Consider the following 18,635-nt stretch of genomic DNA (forward strand, 5'->3'; position numbering starts at 1 on the left):
AGGAGGGGGCTCAGATGGATCTCTAGATTGGTGGGGGGGGGGGGGGGGGGGGGAGGTCCGCTGCCACTCTGCAGGCGATCCCTCCTCCTCACTAGAGGAACGAATCTCTACTCCTGGACTGGACGTGCGGCTATGCCATCCCACCAAACCTTCAGGATCAAGCAATTCCTCACTAAGAAGATGAAGCAGAACTGGCCGATTCCACAGTTGATCTGTATGAAAACCGGCAACAAGATCAGGGACACTGGAGAAGGACCAAGCTGGGCCTGTAAAGGGATACACCATCACTGGTACATTACCAGCCACAGGTTACTCTTCCCTGCAGGGGCAAGAGAGCCAGTGGCTAGTAGTGTACTAGTGATGGTGGATCCCTTCACAGGCCCTGCTTAGTCCTTCTGCAGCTTGTTGCCAGTTTTCATATGGATCCACTGTGGAATTGGCCAGTTCTGCTTCATCTTCTTCGCAAGGAATTACTTGATCCTGAAAGTTTGGTGGGATGGCATAGCCGCACGTCCACTCCGGGAGGAGGGATTCGTTCCTCCAGTGAGGAGGAGGGATTGCCCGCAGACTGGCAGTGGACCCCCCTGCACCCCCCCGTCGGAGATCCATCTGAGCCCCTTTCCCCACCTCCCCCAGAGGACGATCTGTGTCAGAGAGCCGCTCTCTCCGCTTTCTGCTTTTTTCTCCTGCAACTGGTTTTAATAACATATCACACAAACAACTAAGTATACGTAAGTCAAATCCACACAAATGTAGTCAGGAACAGGAGGCACAGAATTAATCCGAATTGGTATTGTGTAATTAACATTCAAAGCACTTTCTCCTTGCATTTAAGCCATGTAATAATAGAAATAAAAACAGGAAGCTGTTTTTTCATTCTCTGTATCCTTCCTATAGAAACACATTTTAATAAAATGAAGTTGATCATAAATAAAAAACACAACTTATTAATAACATCACAATAATACGTGCATTTCTCAAAGTTCCACTGATGTCAACACCAGCCAAGCAATCCAGTGGTGGTTGTTTCTAAAATCCAAAATTTTGAAGACTACTTCTTAGTCCAGAATTTGCTATGATTGTCAACTTTAAATTCATCTTCAAATTGCTCCTCTTTCATTCTAGCTCTTTTGGGAACACGTTTGTGCAATCTTGCTTTCCTTTCAGCTTCTGGCAGAAGGGAAACATCGACTGGCAACATATTAATGTTTTTAAGCTCCTTGTATCGGATATTGATAGTGGACACATCAGCTCAAACCACCAAAACAGGATACAGACTGGCACAGACCTGCCTTCCAAAGCTAACTGCTGATGTTGTATTGGAATAGTTCCAGTTGGATACACTGACACAGGATACACAGCAGGAAGAAATCTTTCAGAAGGAACAAACCCGCCACAGCCGCGCGCTCCAGCCCAGGCGGGGGGCAGAGAACAGCCCCCGCCCCCGCAAACTGCGCATGCGCACTTTTGAGATCCGAATGGCCCGGCAGTGCGGGTTGGACTGGGGCCGGGAAGCAGTGTAAAGGCCCGCTGGAAGGAGGATTCCGGCCTCGGATCAGGCCCGTTGGGCCCAATTTTACCAATCGGAGCCTATGTGTTTGGAGGGGAAAAATATTCACAGCAGTCTGCAGCTTTATAGTGAAGAAATAATTAACTGTTTTTGCAGTTTAGATGGCGGTTGTAACTTTTGAGTAGTTTCGTTTCCGTTAAAGCCCGACGTGGCACCGTTTCAAATTTAACAGACAAGTGGGAATTGGTTAAAATATTTTGAAACTGATTGCCTTTTTGAAATGTTGATAGTGGAATCTGTTCATGTTTCACTGAAATCTTTTATTTATTGCTGGGGTTAACCGACGCTATTGATGGATTATTGATACATTGTTACCAAGGCGTTTAAATTTTTGAACATTGGAAAGTATTTGAATGATTTCATTCCCGAGTTACAGCTGTCAGCGCCGAACCTGTCTTTGCAAACAAGGGATATATGTTCAAAGCTTGCTTGGTTTTTGCTAATGCTCAAGTGCGAAACTTTCATTAAAATTCTAGTAGTTTCCCAACCCAGCAAAGAAAATTCATTCGAGTCGCAGAGAGCAGGATGTACAAACTAATCCATTTCCTCAAGCAACTGAATGAGCAAATTGACTGGATCCATCACTTAGAAAACTCCGAATTGCTTAATCCAGCCTCTTAAATACTCCGGACATTGAGATTTTATTATCAACTAAATTTCAAAGTAACTTCCAGATCTAAACATGAAAATATTTCTCCTCTAAACCTACCCTGTGGTGAACATTAAGTTTAAGATGCAAAATGTTTTCAAATGCGTATCTATCGTCTGAACCATTATTGAATTAAAAAGAGAAAAGAAATGTTCATTTTTGTCCGTCACTGGGAGAGATACATTTTCTTTGATGATGGATAAGACAAAACATATGCGGAATATCAAAGAAGATTTTTCTAAACCTCTCAACATCCCTTATCCCAACCACAAAATTTTAACGTAGAAACTCCCCTGAACCTTTTCCTGAAATTCTCTCCTCCCAATAGTTATTGTGTGTCAGCTCCTTTGTGGAAACTCGAGCATGATGTGGAGATGTCGGCGTTGGACTGGGGTAAACACAGTTAAAAAATGTGTAAGTGAGCATCTGTGCTTAACGGTCCTTCCACTCACATTGTCGGCCTCTTTAAGACTTGGTTAGTTGTAAAGACTCGTATTCTAATCAGTAATCTGTAAACTGTCTTGTGCTTTATATGCTCTGTTTGAGGCCAGAACTGTCCATTCACCTGACGAAGAGGCAAACCTCGAAAGCTTGAGAGTTTACTATCAAATAAATCGGTTGGACTTAAACCTGGTGCTGTCAGACTTCTTACTGAGACTTTGAGCAGTCAGTGACTCGCAGCGACTGAGCAATGTCTCAGTGACGGTCAGGCTGAATTCAGGCACATTCATTACTGTCTGTTCCAACTCACCAGCTCGTGTCTGAGGGGATTGGTTCCATACTGGCCAGGAGCTCCCAAAGTCACACGCCGACTTTCCCTTGTTCACTTCAATTCAGATATTGGCATTTGGCGCCTTTTTCATGCTGACGTGCCTAACCGGGTTCTCACTTCAATGAACGGCCTTTGCGCTGCTAAAAACTTAACCCTAAAAGGGAGGGATTTTGTCGAAGTGTTTTGAAATGAATTTGTCGTTTTGTTGTGGGAGGAGGAATTCATGCTTTACTGAAATTTATTGTTTGGAGTTTATTTCATGATATCGTGATCGCGTGGGTGAGTTTTAACAAATCAATATAAACGCTGTGCAAATAATTCTACACAAAGATTTCATTCAGGTTTAACACTGCCATTATTGAACATTTCTTTACAAAAGAACCAAAACTGATTTTCTGGCAGTTTGGAAATGAACAAGAACTGGGAACGTCACTTGCCGTTCAGAAGCAGGACTGCAACCCAAGGTTCAAACACTCAGCCGCTTTGTGAGAGTCTAATCCTGAGTCTGCTCAGGATTCACCACATTGTAGTTTACTCCCAATGTAAGACAGCAAAGAGAGACTGGTGTTTCTTAAATAGCCCTATTTCTAGACAGTAACACTTAAACAAATTCTAAACCTCTATCTTCAAAATAATAGCACCAGTTTCTACTTTGGCTGTGCAATAGGAATTTCACCTTCCATTCACTATAAAATAGCAGAAATCGAAAATTCCGTCCCGCCCGCATCTCTCGACTGCCCTCTCCCTTCGCAAGTTAACCCTCACCAATCCCCGCCACCCGGGAATAATAACACACTAAACGCTGATTCCTGAGTTCCCACATCCACTCCTCGTTTGGAATATCCTGCAATTTTGGTCACCACATTATGCTTCTGCTTCCAAATCATATATGTAATTTTATCCCACCTCTATGCCATGAGGTACCCCTCTCACTCTGGCCTAGCTCCTCTTTCTTTTAGGGCCAAACAAATAAATCAAATTAACTCAAGGATGAGCATTTATAATTCCCTAGTTTCTTTTAGGTTATAATTCCCTAGTCTTCAGCCAGATTTTGATCAATTGCACAAGTTTATCCCTCTACCTCGCTTTGAGTTTAATTAAGTGTTTAGTGTGAAACTTGGTGAATAAACCTTTTGGAATTTAAGGTGCTCCTTTGTCTTAACACAGTACAGTTAGATTGCTATGCTCAAATAATTTAAGCAAGTTACCTAGGCAAGGTTTTCCTATTCTGCCTGCATGCTTTCTGCCGTTAATGAAGTTATTATAGAGATTAACTTTTGAGTTTAGTTTTTAATCAATTTTAACATTTTACATGAAGTGAAAGTGAAACTTGGGTACATAGCTAGCTGTGCATTTATTTGTCACCATATTTGAATATGAACATAACATTAATCAGTTTCAAGTCTTCTGGTGTTTCGTTAATCCTCTGTGAATCCCCCTAATGATTCTGTGTCTCAATGAGCACCTGCATAGTCTCTCCACATTCCGCTGTAGTTACCACCTTCCCTAATTTTTTTTTTAGCTTACTCAATGAGACTTACGGTGGCACAGTGATTAGCACTGCTGCCTCACAGCACCAGGGTTCAATTCCGGCCTCGGTCACTGTCTGTATGGAGTCAGCATGTTCTTCCCATGTCTGCAGGGGTTTCCTTTGGGTGCTCCAAAGATGTGCAGGTTAGGTGGATTAGCTATGCTAAATTGCCCCTTAATGTTCGGGGGACTAGCAGGGTAAATACATGGGGTTATGGGGATAATCCTGGTGGCACTGTTGTCGATGCAAGCCCGGGGGGCTCTTTCGGGATGCAAGCCCAACGGGCCAAATAATTTCCTTCTGCATTGTAGGGATACTAATGATTCCATCTTATTGATATTCAAATTACTTACTTAACTTGGAAGAAATTTCGAGAGGAAATGTTGCTCATTCAAAAAAAAAACTGTGGACGCTGGAAAATTGAAATTAGTTCAGAAAGAAAGTCATTTCAACCTGGAACATTGGGTGGAATTTTCTGAAATGACAAAGTGTCATTTTCAGCACGAAAATTGGTGTGATTCCCACAGTCCTAGCGATACTATCCACACAGCGATTTTCGTAAATTGAAATTTATTCCCCCCCCATGTGAAAAATGCCACGCCGAGTGTTAAATGTCTGATTCAGCAGCTCCAGGCATCACCTGAGCACTTCAATGAAGGAGGTGCTGCACTTAAATGGTCCCACAGCAATTGCTTTCTTTCAAGCCAGGCGGATAGCAGCCACAAAATCAGCTCCTCAATTCGCAGAGGAGCCTTGTAGGACTATAAGGAAAGAAATGGCTATGAAAAGAGTGCTAGGTAGGATATTATTTTAATCAGCTTGGAAGTAAAAGCTATACTTGTTCAATAGTGAACAAGATGTCAGCAGTTGTAATTAGGTGTTTTAATACCATATAACAATTGTTATTTGCAGCACAGTAATTAGTCCACATATAAGTATACATCTGTTTTATTTATATTGGCAATGAACAAACTTGTCAAAATGGAGTATAATCAGGGAATATCCCAAAGGCAAGTTGATTTGACCACATTCCTTAGAGATTCAGTTAACTTCACTAACAAGGTCACAAAATACTAATGGCTTTACTAGCCCTCCCACTTTATCAATTGAAGCAGGCACATATGAGACTGTTTTAATGAAGCTGCTTTGTGAGATTGCTAACAAAATAGAGAATTAGATAAAGATGTCTGACTAATGAACAATTGAGGTAAGGACAGCTAATAGGGCTTGATGGTGATATACTGGTGTCCCATGAGATACCATGATCCACACAGCCCTGGGATGTTCAGTATTTCATTCTATTGGATCGATACATAACGTGTGTCATTTGTAACCCTTTTTGATTGGATTCTGTCCAGCTGCAGAATTGTATAAATCATGATGATTTTCTCTGTCCTGAGGAGATGTGTCCTGACCTTTGATTAGACACTTCCCCTTGCTAACAAGTAAATAAATACATAATCTGACGGTCAAGTATATTGTGTTAATGTGTATTTCTGTTAAGAGTCAAACTTGGAAGTGGTGACTTTGACAGCCCTCACCCACATGCTGGATGCCATGGAGGAGAGATGGGCAACAATATACCCTCAGGCTGCTGGGAGACCTCCAGCAAGGTGACAAATCTTGCCTGGGAGATGGTGTCAGCACTAGTCAGTGCCAACAGCCTGTCCAAGAGGATGGATATGCAATGCAGAAAAAGGATGAATGATCTACTCTGGTCAGACAGGGTGAGTGCTCCCTGTATCCTCTCAACACTTTACCCTTCCTTCACCTCCTGGAAAATCATCTTGATCCCATATGCTTCTATCTCGCAGGGCCCCAGGACCCTGATGTCCCACCAGCATCCTCAGTCCTCCCCAGCACTCTTCATCAGAACTCCTCCATGTTTTGGTGCAGTGCCTATACGTGCCAGGTATCATGAATCTCTGACCCATCACATGTCTAGCTCACATTATAGCCATTTGTGTGCCTACAGGAGAAGTTCACCCACAACTGCCACAAGTGAGAGTGAACAGATGGCGGGATGCCCGAGCTGAGGATTCAGACTCTGTACAAGGAGAGAGCCCTGTAGCTCGCAGGACAGGAACAGAGATAGGGCCTGTGCTGAAAGTGAGGTGAGCCTGCAAGACAAAAGTGAGCAGCCACTGCACTTTCATCCACATGATGTGTCTCAGGTAAGTTTTGCATAGTCAAAACTTTTGATCAGGCCACAATTCAAACCATGTCCCTTAACTTTCAGGAACATCACCTGAAAAACCTGGCCCATCTGCCAGCAGTGTCCCACCACTTACCTTTGACAGCATCTTGGGAGGAGCACAAGAATGAAGTGTTACAGTTATCATCTGCACCATCCACCAGAACAGTGATAGTCACATCAGTGAGTGAAATTAGCAGATAGGATTCTGGGTCACTCCCTGGTGAGCACCACACAGTTTCCGACATACATAAGGTGGAGGTGGGAATGTCCCAAGGGATCGGACAGTCAGAGATCTGCTGGATCCCAGGACTCAGCTGTGCCCTGGCCAGGCACTGTGCCTGTGGATAGCTTCATTCTTCTGCTGCTAGAGTTGCAAAGGCAGGGTTGGGAATACCAGCCAGTCTGAATCTCCCCTTCCTGAGACCAGTGCAACTCGGGCACAATGGGCTGAACAGGGCAAGACCACAATGCCAGTGCCAACCAACAGTAGGCTGAGGCTCCCCAGAGGACACCAAGGATATCTTAGTGTGAAAGGCAGCAGGCTATGTCTACCTCTGATGTGCATCCTGGGAAGATAGCCAGATTAGTGGGAGGGTTCATGTAAAATGAATTTAATGACTCGTGGCAGTTGTGGGTGAACTTCTCCTGTAGGAACACAAATAGGGATAATGTGAGCTGGACATTTGATGGGTCAGAGATTAATAATACCTTGCATATGTAGGCACTGCACCAAAGCATGGAGTTCTGATGAGGAGTGCTGGGGAGGGTTGAGGATGCTGGTGGGAAGTAGGGGTCCTGGCTGAAGTTAGGTCCAAGTAGTTGGGGGGGTGGGTGGGGCTGGTGGGAAGGTCCTGCACTGTAGGACAACATACTCATCCTACTCCATGAAGAGGAGAGGGGGCTGTGATGAGAGCATCCCCAGCCCTGTTGTCCATGTGCACTCTCTGCCCCGCCTCACCTATATACTCTGAATCTTCAGTGGCCTTTTTCTCAACCTCTTCCTGAACATCCTCCTCATTCAAGGACAAGTGCCACTCCACCACATCTTCCTTATGAAGGCAGCCATTTGCTGCACAGACAGGTTATGTATGGAACAACAGACCAGCATGTTGTGGGACACTCTCTGGGGGCAGTACTTTTGGGCCCCATCTGGAGGAACCCCGATACTTGAACAAGTTGAATGAACCCATTTGTAATAGTGAACAATAGTGGTAATATTCTATTAAGATTAGTAATGCTATATGACAAATTCTATTAAGTAGTCGTTAGTGCTTATTCCATTAAGTGATATTTGCTTAATAATTTCACTGTTCTTTATAAATTGAATTATTTGTTTTGTATACAAAGCTGTCTTGTCATGTGACCTTTTTCATCTTTCAAAAGATTATAAATACATCAAGGGTGTTTCATGATTATTTTTAGCAACCAACTGTTAACAGACTTGCACTTAACGATACTCGTCAGAAAGCATTTTGCACATTTGTTCATAAGGGACATGATTCATATAAAGCAATTCCATCATATTATTTCAGCCAACTTACATAAAATAATTGTTAAATATTGTCAGAACTCCATAATGTGACGTAAAGCTCTGTGTACTTAGGAATTCAGTACCAGACCATTGCTGGAAGGAAAACAAACACATCCCAACATAATAACCTCTTCAAGTATTTTTTGCCTAGCAGCTCATTGATAAACATTTTTACACTAAAATCATACAGTTTCTCTACAAACAGTAGAGAAACAATGAAGGAACAGATCACTGGATAGTATCTTTGCATTTTTCTGTGGTGTATATTGTTGTGGAGTGATATAGGAAATAATCTCAGGAGTTCCAGTGCAGAATGATCATTTATCAGCTGGTGTGTTGGGAGAGCACCACCTCAGAGAAGGGCCTCTGAGGCAAACTCAATCCAGCTGAAGAACCATAAATATTTATACATTGTAAGTCACATAGGCAAGTATTACTTACATTCCAGCATTGTCTGGTTTTAGGTTTTACATTAAACAATTTGTGGCTGTTCTACTATCCCAAGAACTTCCTTATCTCTCTTTAGCTCCTTGTACTCACTTTCCTAGTGCTTGTTGTTATCAGGCACAGCCTTGCTTTGCCCTGCTTGCTTTGTCTGCTAATTCAGGGCGTGTAAGTATTACAGAGGTCTGCATGCATACAAGCTATTCATCTGGGCCCTGAAAATGTCTTGTTTACTGGTACTGCTTGGTTACATAGACTTACCTGACGAAGGAGCAACGCTCTGAAAGCTGGCGTTTGCTACCAAATAAACCTGTTGGACTTTAGTGTTGTGAGATTAGAATTCTAATCAGTATTCTGTAAACTGAGTGTGTGCCTTTATATGCCCTGTTTGTGATCAGAACTCCCCACTCACCTGAAGAAAGGGCAAAGCCCTGAAAGCTAGTGGCGTTTGTAACCAAATAAACCTGTTGGACTTTAACCTAGTGTTGTGAGACTTCTTGCTGCGTTTACTCCATCATACCAGTAGGCGTCAGTATGACTCAACTCACAAAAGAATTTGGATTCTCAAACTACTGAAAGGATCAACATGCCTCTTAACCCAAGAGGGAATTTATGCTAGACTCACATTTGCACAAATTTATTTTGTTTTAAATGATAGTATTGTTTTGTTGCTCATGTATTTTCAATGTAAATTGGCTGATTTACTTTCTGTTCATAGTAGTGAAGGCATGGACTCTGCTGCTATATGGAATGATAGAGGTGAATAGCAGATACATTCAGGAGGAAACTAGATAAGCACACGGGGAGGAAGGAAGAGAAACTGATTAGATGAGATGAAGTATTGTGTGGTGTAGCTTGAGAGGAATAAGCACGTTCTAGAATGATTCGAATAAATTGCCTGATTTGGCTCAGAGGTGAACCATCTCCTTAAAGCCTCATGCCAATACTTTTATTACCTATAGTTTGACCTGAATTTTCACCTGAAGGTATGTGAACATTTGTTACAGTATCTGTATATAATATAAATCTATGAACTACTCATCAAATACTTCCCACAAAATAATTCAACTTAAGTACATCCTATAAATTTGTACTGACTTAAAAATTGAGTAATGTACTGAGGAAATACTGAAGTAAATGTTTGATTTGACCCAACGCTTGGGTGTAATTTTCATTCTTGCATTGTTCGTCACCAGGAGAGTTTTCTAGTCACCAGCTGTCACAAGAATAAGTTCCTCTGAGGAGAATGGTGGCAGTTGATCAACAATGCGTACTTGAGGATGGTTTATCATTTACATGTCCTATTGAAAAATCCTTGGACATTAACATAAGCTAATACATCTTAATGTAAAATTCTTTCAGATATTGACAATTCAACACAAAATTTTTGTATTATTGTGAAATCACACAATGCAAAGTCACAGTAGCTTTCATCTGGCCATAGTTTAATATAGGGGTGAATCTAACACGATCTGCTATTTGGTACTTTTTCCCTTGGATGCTTAGCATTTAAAGTTTATGGGTTATATTTTACACTGGGGTAGAGTTTCCTGTCAAATGGTCGCAGGTCACTGGTCCCAACAGCACCACTGGGAGCAGTGCTGGGATTGCATCCAGTCCCCAATCGCAATCATCCACCAGATGTGAAGTATGGGAATTTCCAGGGCCAGGTGGACAGGCCCCAGTGCAGGTGTGGATGGGCAGAGAGGGAGGGGAAACACAACTTCTGGAACACTTGGGAGAACATTCTCAGTGGGCAGAGGGGGCCCATAAAGGATGTACCTTATCCCACCTCCCAGTTCCCAACATTAGCTTGAGCAGTGAATACTTGGCTATAGCCTCCCCCTTTCACAGATAAAACTCCAGTGGCTGTGGAAGGAGTTGTCTAAGTGATTATTAATTAGTCTCTCAATTGGCCCATTGGCATTTGGGCCTTCCAATATCTCTGCCCACCTGCCACCCCTGCCCCGCCCCCAGCGTAAAAGTGTATAGTAATGGTTGGCTATGGCATGGTGACCAATTTTACATCCTAAATGGCCAACCCATCCCAGGAAGGTATCAAATACTGGCAATGTATGCAAGTTGCTGAAAGTGCAACATTAATAAATGTGGGAAGGAACTTTGTATCTTGTTAATCAATTAGATTGAAGAATTGTGAAAGTAACAGAGGAAGGAATGACAATGAAATATAGAGCGTAAAAACTCAACCTCAAATCAGTACAGAAAGCAAAAAAAAATACTATTTATCAGCCCAAGCCTTCCTGCATTTGGAAATAGATTGCTTCATTATCTGAAGAGTTACAAATTCAGCAAAATGCTGAGCAAACATAGGCAAGCATCTCCCACTTCTGTTGTTATAATGGAAGGAAGGTCATTGTTACAGTAGCAGAAGATGGTTGTGGGTAAGATACCACCCAGAGGAATTTCCAACATGATGTCATGGATGTGAGATGATTGGATATACAACGACAACCATCTTCTTTTATGATTGATACAAATCCATGATGAATCTTCCTTGATTCACATTTTCATGTGTCACAAATGACTAAAAAGGTATCTAAAGTATTTAAAAAATGGCAGTGATTTACACTGGTCTTGGACTTGAAAATTTATAAGCATCTGCTAAACTGCAAAATTCCTTATTTATATGGTAGTTCAGTGGTTAGCACGGCTGCCTCACAGTGACAGGGACCTGGGTTCAATTCCGGCCTTGGGTCACTGTCTGTGCGGAGTTTGCATGTTCTCCCTGTGTCTGTGTGGGTTTCCTCTGAGTGCTCTGGTTTTCTCCCGCGCTCCAAAGATGTATGGGTTAGGTTGATCGGTCATGCTGAATTGATCTTGAACACACGAATAAACATCTCAAAAACTCATTCATCTCTATGGATTAACAGTTTTGCACATTTTTCACAGTACATATAAAAAAGTATCTAAATTTTTTTTTAAATGGCAATGATTTTTAGCTGGTCTTGGACCTAAAAATTTATGCACAGCTGCTAATTTGCCAAATTCCTTATTTATATCAGTTCAATGTTGGAAAAAGTCAGAAAAGCAGTTGCCTCTAAGTACTAAGTGGTGTAGTGATAATATCCCTGACATAGTAATCCAGAGGTTCAAGCTAATACTCTGGGGATATGGGTTCAAATCAGGCAAACTTCATCCCAGAGTGTTAAAGGAGATAGCTAAAGAGGTATTGGATATGTTGTTGATTATCTTTCAAAATTCTAAGAAATCTGGAAAGGTTCATGTGGACTGGAAAGTAACAAATATAACCCCCACAGGGAGAATCAAGAACTATGGAACTGTTTGATGTCAGTAGTAAGAAAAATGTTAGAATTCTTAGAAGGGATGTGATAACTCGACTTTTTTTTGAATTGCAAAATCAGGCAAATTGAATGTGGATCTATGGAAAGGAAATCAGGTTTGCCAAATTTGTAGGAATTTTTATTTGTAGCAGTGATAGCTAATTCCGAAATTCCTGATCCCACCAAGGCAGCTGGCAGAATTTAAACTCAAGTAATAAACATCGAGAGTTGAAAGCTAGTCTCAGTGATGGTGACAATGAAGCCATCATTGTTTGTCATAAAACTTCATGTGGTTAAATGTCTTTTAGAGAATGGAATCCGTCATCCTTTTCTGGTCTGACCTTCATGTGACTCCAGACCCACAGCAATGTGATTGACTCTTGGAACAAGCCTTCAGGGGTCTTGTTAACAGCACTCACATTCCTTATATTAATTAATGAAAAATTATGAAACAGTATCTTCAGCCTTACCATGGGAAACCCTATATGATCCCTTTATTGGTAAGCAGTAATGAACCAAACATATACAATGTTGTTCGAGGCCTATGAGTGTTTAGCAAAAATAAATATGTTTATACCACTCGTGTTTCCACACACCATCATTCTTTAAATCCCAATGGTTCATTTCCTTGTGAACATGTGGGAATTCTGCAAGATGGATATGAAAAGTATAAAAATCACGTCTATTTAATATGTAGCACCTTCTTCCAGAAATGCTAATACACCACAACTATTTTCTCCCCGTCATCTTCCTTCTGATTTTGGGAAAAGTTGGAAAACAGGAAGGCATTTATTAAAAGCATGACGGGCCTGCATGGGCTAACAAATTGTGCCATAAGCATATCATAAAATTCCCTTTTTTTCAAAATTATTGTATTTATAAAGGAATTACAATTGTATCTCAATTATTGAATACTTCTTTTCATAAAATCCAAACCTTAAGAAATTTAAATTTTCCAACTTTTCATTCTATCTTTTAAGTTTGGTAAAATCATTGACAGTTAATCCTTCTTTCCCAGCCCTAAGGCAGTAATGAACAGCCAGATAGTTACACCATTACTACCAGAGTAACTTGCACAGGTTTCATATTGAACCTGAGGTACTTTGGTCCCATGTAGTCAGTATCCCAATAAAACTGTTAACTGATGTCCCATCAGCCACAAGAAAAACTCCTTGCTTTCAAATTGTTCCCTCGTATCCATGACCTGACCTCAGCCACTGTCTCGCTTTGTACTAAGCCGGTTCAATATTCCCCAGAGCTCCGGATTTTGAAGAAGGGTAGAACAAAGTGGATTTAACAGAATTGTATCTCAGGCATAATGATACAATGGATAGTGGCACTAGGCCTGGCCATCACCATTCACCCATATTGCATATTAGTTGGTTTTGATTACACTGAAAATAAACCAATGGAAAATTTGTAAAGACGTTTTCCATTCTGCAGACTGGTGGTGAGAACAGAAGTTGGAGTGAAGTCTGCTGGATAGCTGAGCAATTGAACCCACAAGATCTTGCTGTTCAGCAATTAATTATGCATCTAGGGACAAATCTAATTTTGTAACAGGGTGAGCAGTTAGTGGCCCACCCAATTGTTATCTCGTTAGCTCCAACAACTGGATGCCACATGTAAACTGCACTTGAACAGCCATTCAATCTGCCACTCTGCTCCCTGAATGCACCCACAAGTCCTGCCTTGATCTCATTCTCCAGTGCGCCCAGCATTGATGTACCTTGAATTCTCTATGATGGTGTAACAGGAAGTGAAAGTAGCATTTAGTGAACTCAAAGTCCAAGGAAGTCTGCCTCACTAGTGCACACAACTTACGTACAGTCATGAAAATAATTTTTCTAAATTTCCATTGGCTGGGCACTTAATTTTGAGCAGGATGATGATCTGGCATGTTAGCAATGTAATAAGCATTCAGGAAATGAAAATGGGGGGTTCCCAACACAGCTCTCTGGAGTACTTGACCCAAATTTAAGCTGTGAAGAAAGTCAGGAAACAAGATTCCAAACTGATTTCCTGCCACCATGAAACTGATTTTTGGCTTCCTGCCAAATCCTGTGCCCATGACCATCACAATTCCTGCTGCTGGTGGGAATGGAAGATTCTGCCTCCAGCTCTGGTCAGTCAAAAATAATTAGATTTGTCCAAAAGAAGCTAATTTTCCAACTGATAAGTTATCATTATAAAGAATTCTCGCTGAGGGCAACAGTAGGCACATGATTCGTGCAAAACAACTCCAGTACATTATTTCAGCCAAACTATGCCAAATAAGGGAACAAAATGCAACATCTCAAAGTTTGCAGATGATACCAAATTGGGTGGGAAGGTGAACTGTGATGAGGGTGCAGAGATCCTTCAGAATGATCTGGACAGGTTGGGTGAGTGGGCTAATCAATGGTAGATGCAGTATAAAAATGGATAAGTCTGAGGTTATTCACTTTGGAAGCAAAAAAAGGCAGATCACTACCTGAATGCTGCAAGTTGGGAAAGGGGAGTGTGCTGTGGGACCTGGGAGTCCTTGTGTAGCAGTCACTGAAGGTAAGCATGCAGGTGCAGCAGGCACTAAAGAAAGCAAATGGTATGTTGGCCTTCATTGTGAGAGGTTTTGAGTACAGGAGCAGGGATGTGTTGTTGCAATTATATAGGGCCTTGGTGAGGCCATACCTAGAATATTGTGTACAGTTTTGGTCTCCTTTTCTGAGGAAGGATGTTCTTGCTGTCAAGGGAGTGCAGTAAAGGTTTATCAGGTTGACCTCAGCGATGGGGACTGATGAATGAGGAAACATTGACAAGGTTAGGATTGTTTTTGCTGGAGTTCAGACGAATAAGTGGGGGTGGGGGGTGGGGGGGTTGGAATCTCATATAGACTTATAAAATTCTAACAGGACTAAATAGGGTTGATGTAGGGAGGACATTCCCGCTGGTGGGGAATCCTGAACTAGGGGTCACAGTCTGAGGATTCAGGGTTGAGCATTTAGGATGGAAGTGAGGAGACATTTCTTCATCCAAAGAGTGGCGTGCCTGTGGAATTCATTACCACAGGAAGTAGTTGATGCCAAAACGTTGAATGTATTCAAGAAGCGGCTGGATTTGGCACTTTGGGTGAATGGGATCAAAGGTTATGGGGAAAAAGCAGAATTAGGCTATTGAGTTGGATGATCAGCCATGATCATAATGAATGGTGGAGCAGGCTCAAAGGGCCAAATGGCTTCCTCCTGTTCCTATCTTCTATGTTTCTAATTTATCAAGTATACTGACAGATTTCCATAGTGTGACCTAAAGCTTTGTGAACTTAGGAATTCAGGACTACACCATAGTTGGAAAGCAAAAGATATATTCCAACAGTGATATCCTCTTCAAGTTTTCTTTTGATCAGCAGTAATTCAACTCCTTTCATTGGTAAACATTTTTACACTAAAATCATACAGTTTCTCTACGAATACACAATAAGTAATAGATCACTGGATAGTACCTTTGCACTTTTCTATGGTTTATACTAATTTGAAATGTGGCACTTACTGCTTGCATTTGAGAGTAAACCAGAAGAAGTAGACAATGATTGGCATCAGAACTACCATCCCCAAATGGACCAGAACCATCAGATGGCTTCTTTTACCTAAAACAGGTGGATAGTATTTCATGAAACAGGAGGAGAACATCAAGCTCATTATACCCAATCTGCCTTTAAGAGAACTATCTACTTATTCCTTTTCCCATAATATATATATATACTTTTTTCAACATTCATCCACGGTTCACTTAAATTGCTTTCCGGATTCTGCTTCTACAATGATTACAGTGAGGTATTCCATATCCAAAAAACTTACAGCAGATAACAAATCTCCTACTCTATGTGATAAATTGATGACTTAATTGATGAGTGGAAACAGTTCTTCCTGATTTATCAAATCACATCATAATTTTGAACTTTACTGTCGAATCTTCTTTCCCCTTCTAAAGAAAACAGCTCCAGATTCTTTTGCCCCTTTCATAATTAAAAGATCTTATCCATGACGTCTTCTTTTATAATTGTGACTGGAATATGTCTATGTACTAGGCATCTTTTCTAAAATCACAAACTAGGTACACTGGAATCTATTGTTATATTTAAGGTGCTTTATAAATGCAGGTTATTGTTGTTGTATCCTCATCTACAGATGTCAGCAATTTGGCTGTTGCATTAGACATGAAAATAGAGGAATATTTGTGTCAGAACATTATTACTCCACATTCTCAGCTAAATTACTGTGAAGGAAAACTACAAATAAAAGTGTTCCCGTTATAGTTTAGATAATTTATCCAATTTCTTACTCTTGAGATTAGCTCCATTATGTCGACTGACAATCACTGGGTCACTGGTTGCATTACTGACTGGGTTTTCTGCAACGCATCTGTACACCTGTTGCTCCAACTCAGTTGCACAGTCGATCACAAGCACTAATCCATCACACGTCTCATGGAGAACTCCAGAAATGGACAAGTTTTCCCAGTGAATCGTGACATTTGTTCCATTGAAGACAGAGCAGCTCAAAGTGACGTTTGGTGAATTTGCACAGTTACCAAGAATCGCTGTAATAGGTTGGGAAACTGGTTCTGAAATACACAGATAATAATTAACCCACACAACATAGTCATTACACTTTAGAGTAATTCATTTTGGATGTGAGTTATTTCTGAGTGATGTAATAAACCAGAATACAAATGAAAATATTTCCATTTGTTCTGTATTTTGGACAGGCTAATGTTAAAGCCTGAAGCTACAATATAACAGAAATCCTGATATTAACATCTGTCTTCTGTTTGTGCTCCACAAATGCATCCAGTTTATGGATTATATAAGATATAATGGGACGATACTGTTCAAATTTTCATAATAATCCAAATCAGCTCGTGAAAATTGCAGATGGTATGAAGTGCAGGAATTAAATTCAAGTAGTTTCTGGTTTTGTGTACAACTTGTTATGCAGAACCCCGTTTGTCTGAAAACAGTGGCAGGAAATGGTGCTGATTATTGAGACTATATTTGATTGCTAAGGAAATATTTCCACTGACGGGGGTGGGAGGGGGCAGCAGAGGTAATGGTTAGAAGATGGGCTGCTGGCACACAGGCTCTCAGGGGATGGGGGTACAGAGATCTGAAGGCCACTGGACCTTCAGTGGGTTGTGCTGAGTTCAGGAGTTCTTGTGGAGAAATCTGGTTAGAGCAGTAGATTCAGAGGGGTATTAACGTGAAACTAGTTCTTTAAGTATGCTGCAAATGAAATGTTGATATAAGTGTACAAGACTGCATTAGTGATATTATGTGAAGGTATTGATCCAGTTGTTTGTTTAAAACAAAACCTATTTAAATTGATCAAAAAACGTTTACATCATGTGTCCTTTCAGACCTCAATAAAAACCTATTTTTATATTGCTTCCAGTAAATCCTCAAAGCTAGGAGAAGTTCCAGTGTTGAACACTTACCAAATACGTGCATCCTGAATGTAATTTGTTCACGGTTTTTCAGCTCTAGCCCATAGTAGTCAATGTGTATTTTATATTCTCCAGTGTCATTAACCTGTACATCATTCAGCACCACAAAACCTTCATAGACTCCAACTCTGTGTTGATACAGTGGATGCACAATGTGCAGCTTCTCTGGTTTATTCGATTTCCATGTTAAAATCTTAAAGGGCACCGGAAATTTCAAACTAAAGGTAACATCATATGGATCAGTGCTTTGATGTTGTACAGGGAACAGGACCTGGTCTCCTGCAGTGGCATTAGTGACGATATCCGGTCTGATGCGCAATGCTTCTCTATATACCACAAACAAATGGAACACTGAAAAACACAAACGTAAATTGCACATATTAATTTTTATTTGTTTGTCGTATTGAGTGAGGTTGGAGGGGAAAGGCAGGTACAGGGTTTTTTTTGAGGTTCAGTTTGATAGAAGAGTAAGATGGCTTGCTTTTCTGCAACAGACTCAGTAATCTGTCGACAAAGTCAAAGGATGCCTGTTGAGAGCGGGAAAGGTTCATTTGTTAATGGAGATTGAATTTCACACTGTGCTGTTAAACTGTATGATTTGTGCAGTTTTAGCTGCAGGAATAACAATCTGGGCACTTACCAAATACTGCAAGTATTTTCATCATGTTTTCTCAGCTCTGTTCCACTGTAATCAATGTGTATTTCATGTTCTCCAGTGTCATTAACCTGGACATTATACAGCACCACACAATCCTTCTGGATTCCAACTCTGTGTTCGTACAGTGGGTGCACAAGGTGGAGATTCTCTGGATTATTCAATTTCCATGTTAAAATCTCAATGGCTTGTGGAAATCTTGATCAAAATGTTACATTATAGTGATCCTCTCTGCTTTGGTGCTGTAAAGGGACCAGGACTGGTTCTCCTGCAAGGCTGTTTGTGATGGTATCAGGTCTGGCGAGTAATGTTTCTCCATGCACTGCAAACAAATGGAACACTGGGAAACACAAGCATAGATTGTACACATTAATTTTTTTGTTGCTGAACAAAGAACAATATTTTTAATTTTTAAATAACTTTTAAAAATTCCTTTGTGGGTGTCACTGAAAATAGTGGTAGATGGGTATTAATCAAGTGGGTTGCTTTGTCTGGATGGTGTCAAG

At 41.0% G+C, this 18,635-nt stretch overlaps 1 protein-coding gene across 1 annotated transcript in view; it reads right to left on the reverse strand.

Annotated features, from left to right (window-relative positions):
• The window catches only part of LOC145341222 (hepatic and glial cell adhesion molecule-like), a 42,791-nt gene that overhangs the window by 2,902 nt on the left and 21,254 nt on the right, over positions 1-18,635 (reverse strand). Inside the window, exons 2-5 of the mRNA XM_080186143.1 lie at positions 18,115-18,451; positions 17,466-17,825; positions 16,314-16,595; positions 12,574-12,643 (exon numbers count right to left, since the gene is read on the reverse strand). Coding sequence (XP_080042269.1) covers positions 12,574-12,643; positions 16,314-16,595; positions 17,466-17,825; positions 18,115-18,139 — 737 coding nt within the window. The 5' untranslated portion in view covers positions 18,140-18,451. The remainder of the gene's footprint in view (positions 1-12,573; positions 12,644-16,313; positions 16,596-17,465; positions 17,826-18,114; positions 18,452-18,635) is intronic.

The sequence above is a fragment of the Carcharhinus amblyrhynchos genome, chromosome 3 (assembly GCF_965287045.1).
Source record: "Carcharhinus amblyrhynchos chromosome 3, sCarAmb.v2.hapA, whole genome shotgun sequence".
Classification (NCBI taxonomy): Eukaryota; Metazoa; Chordata; class Chondrichthyes; order Carcharhiniformes; family Carcharhinidae; genus Carcharhinus; species Carcharhinus amblyrhynchos.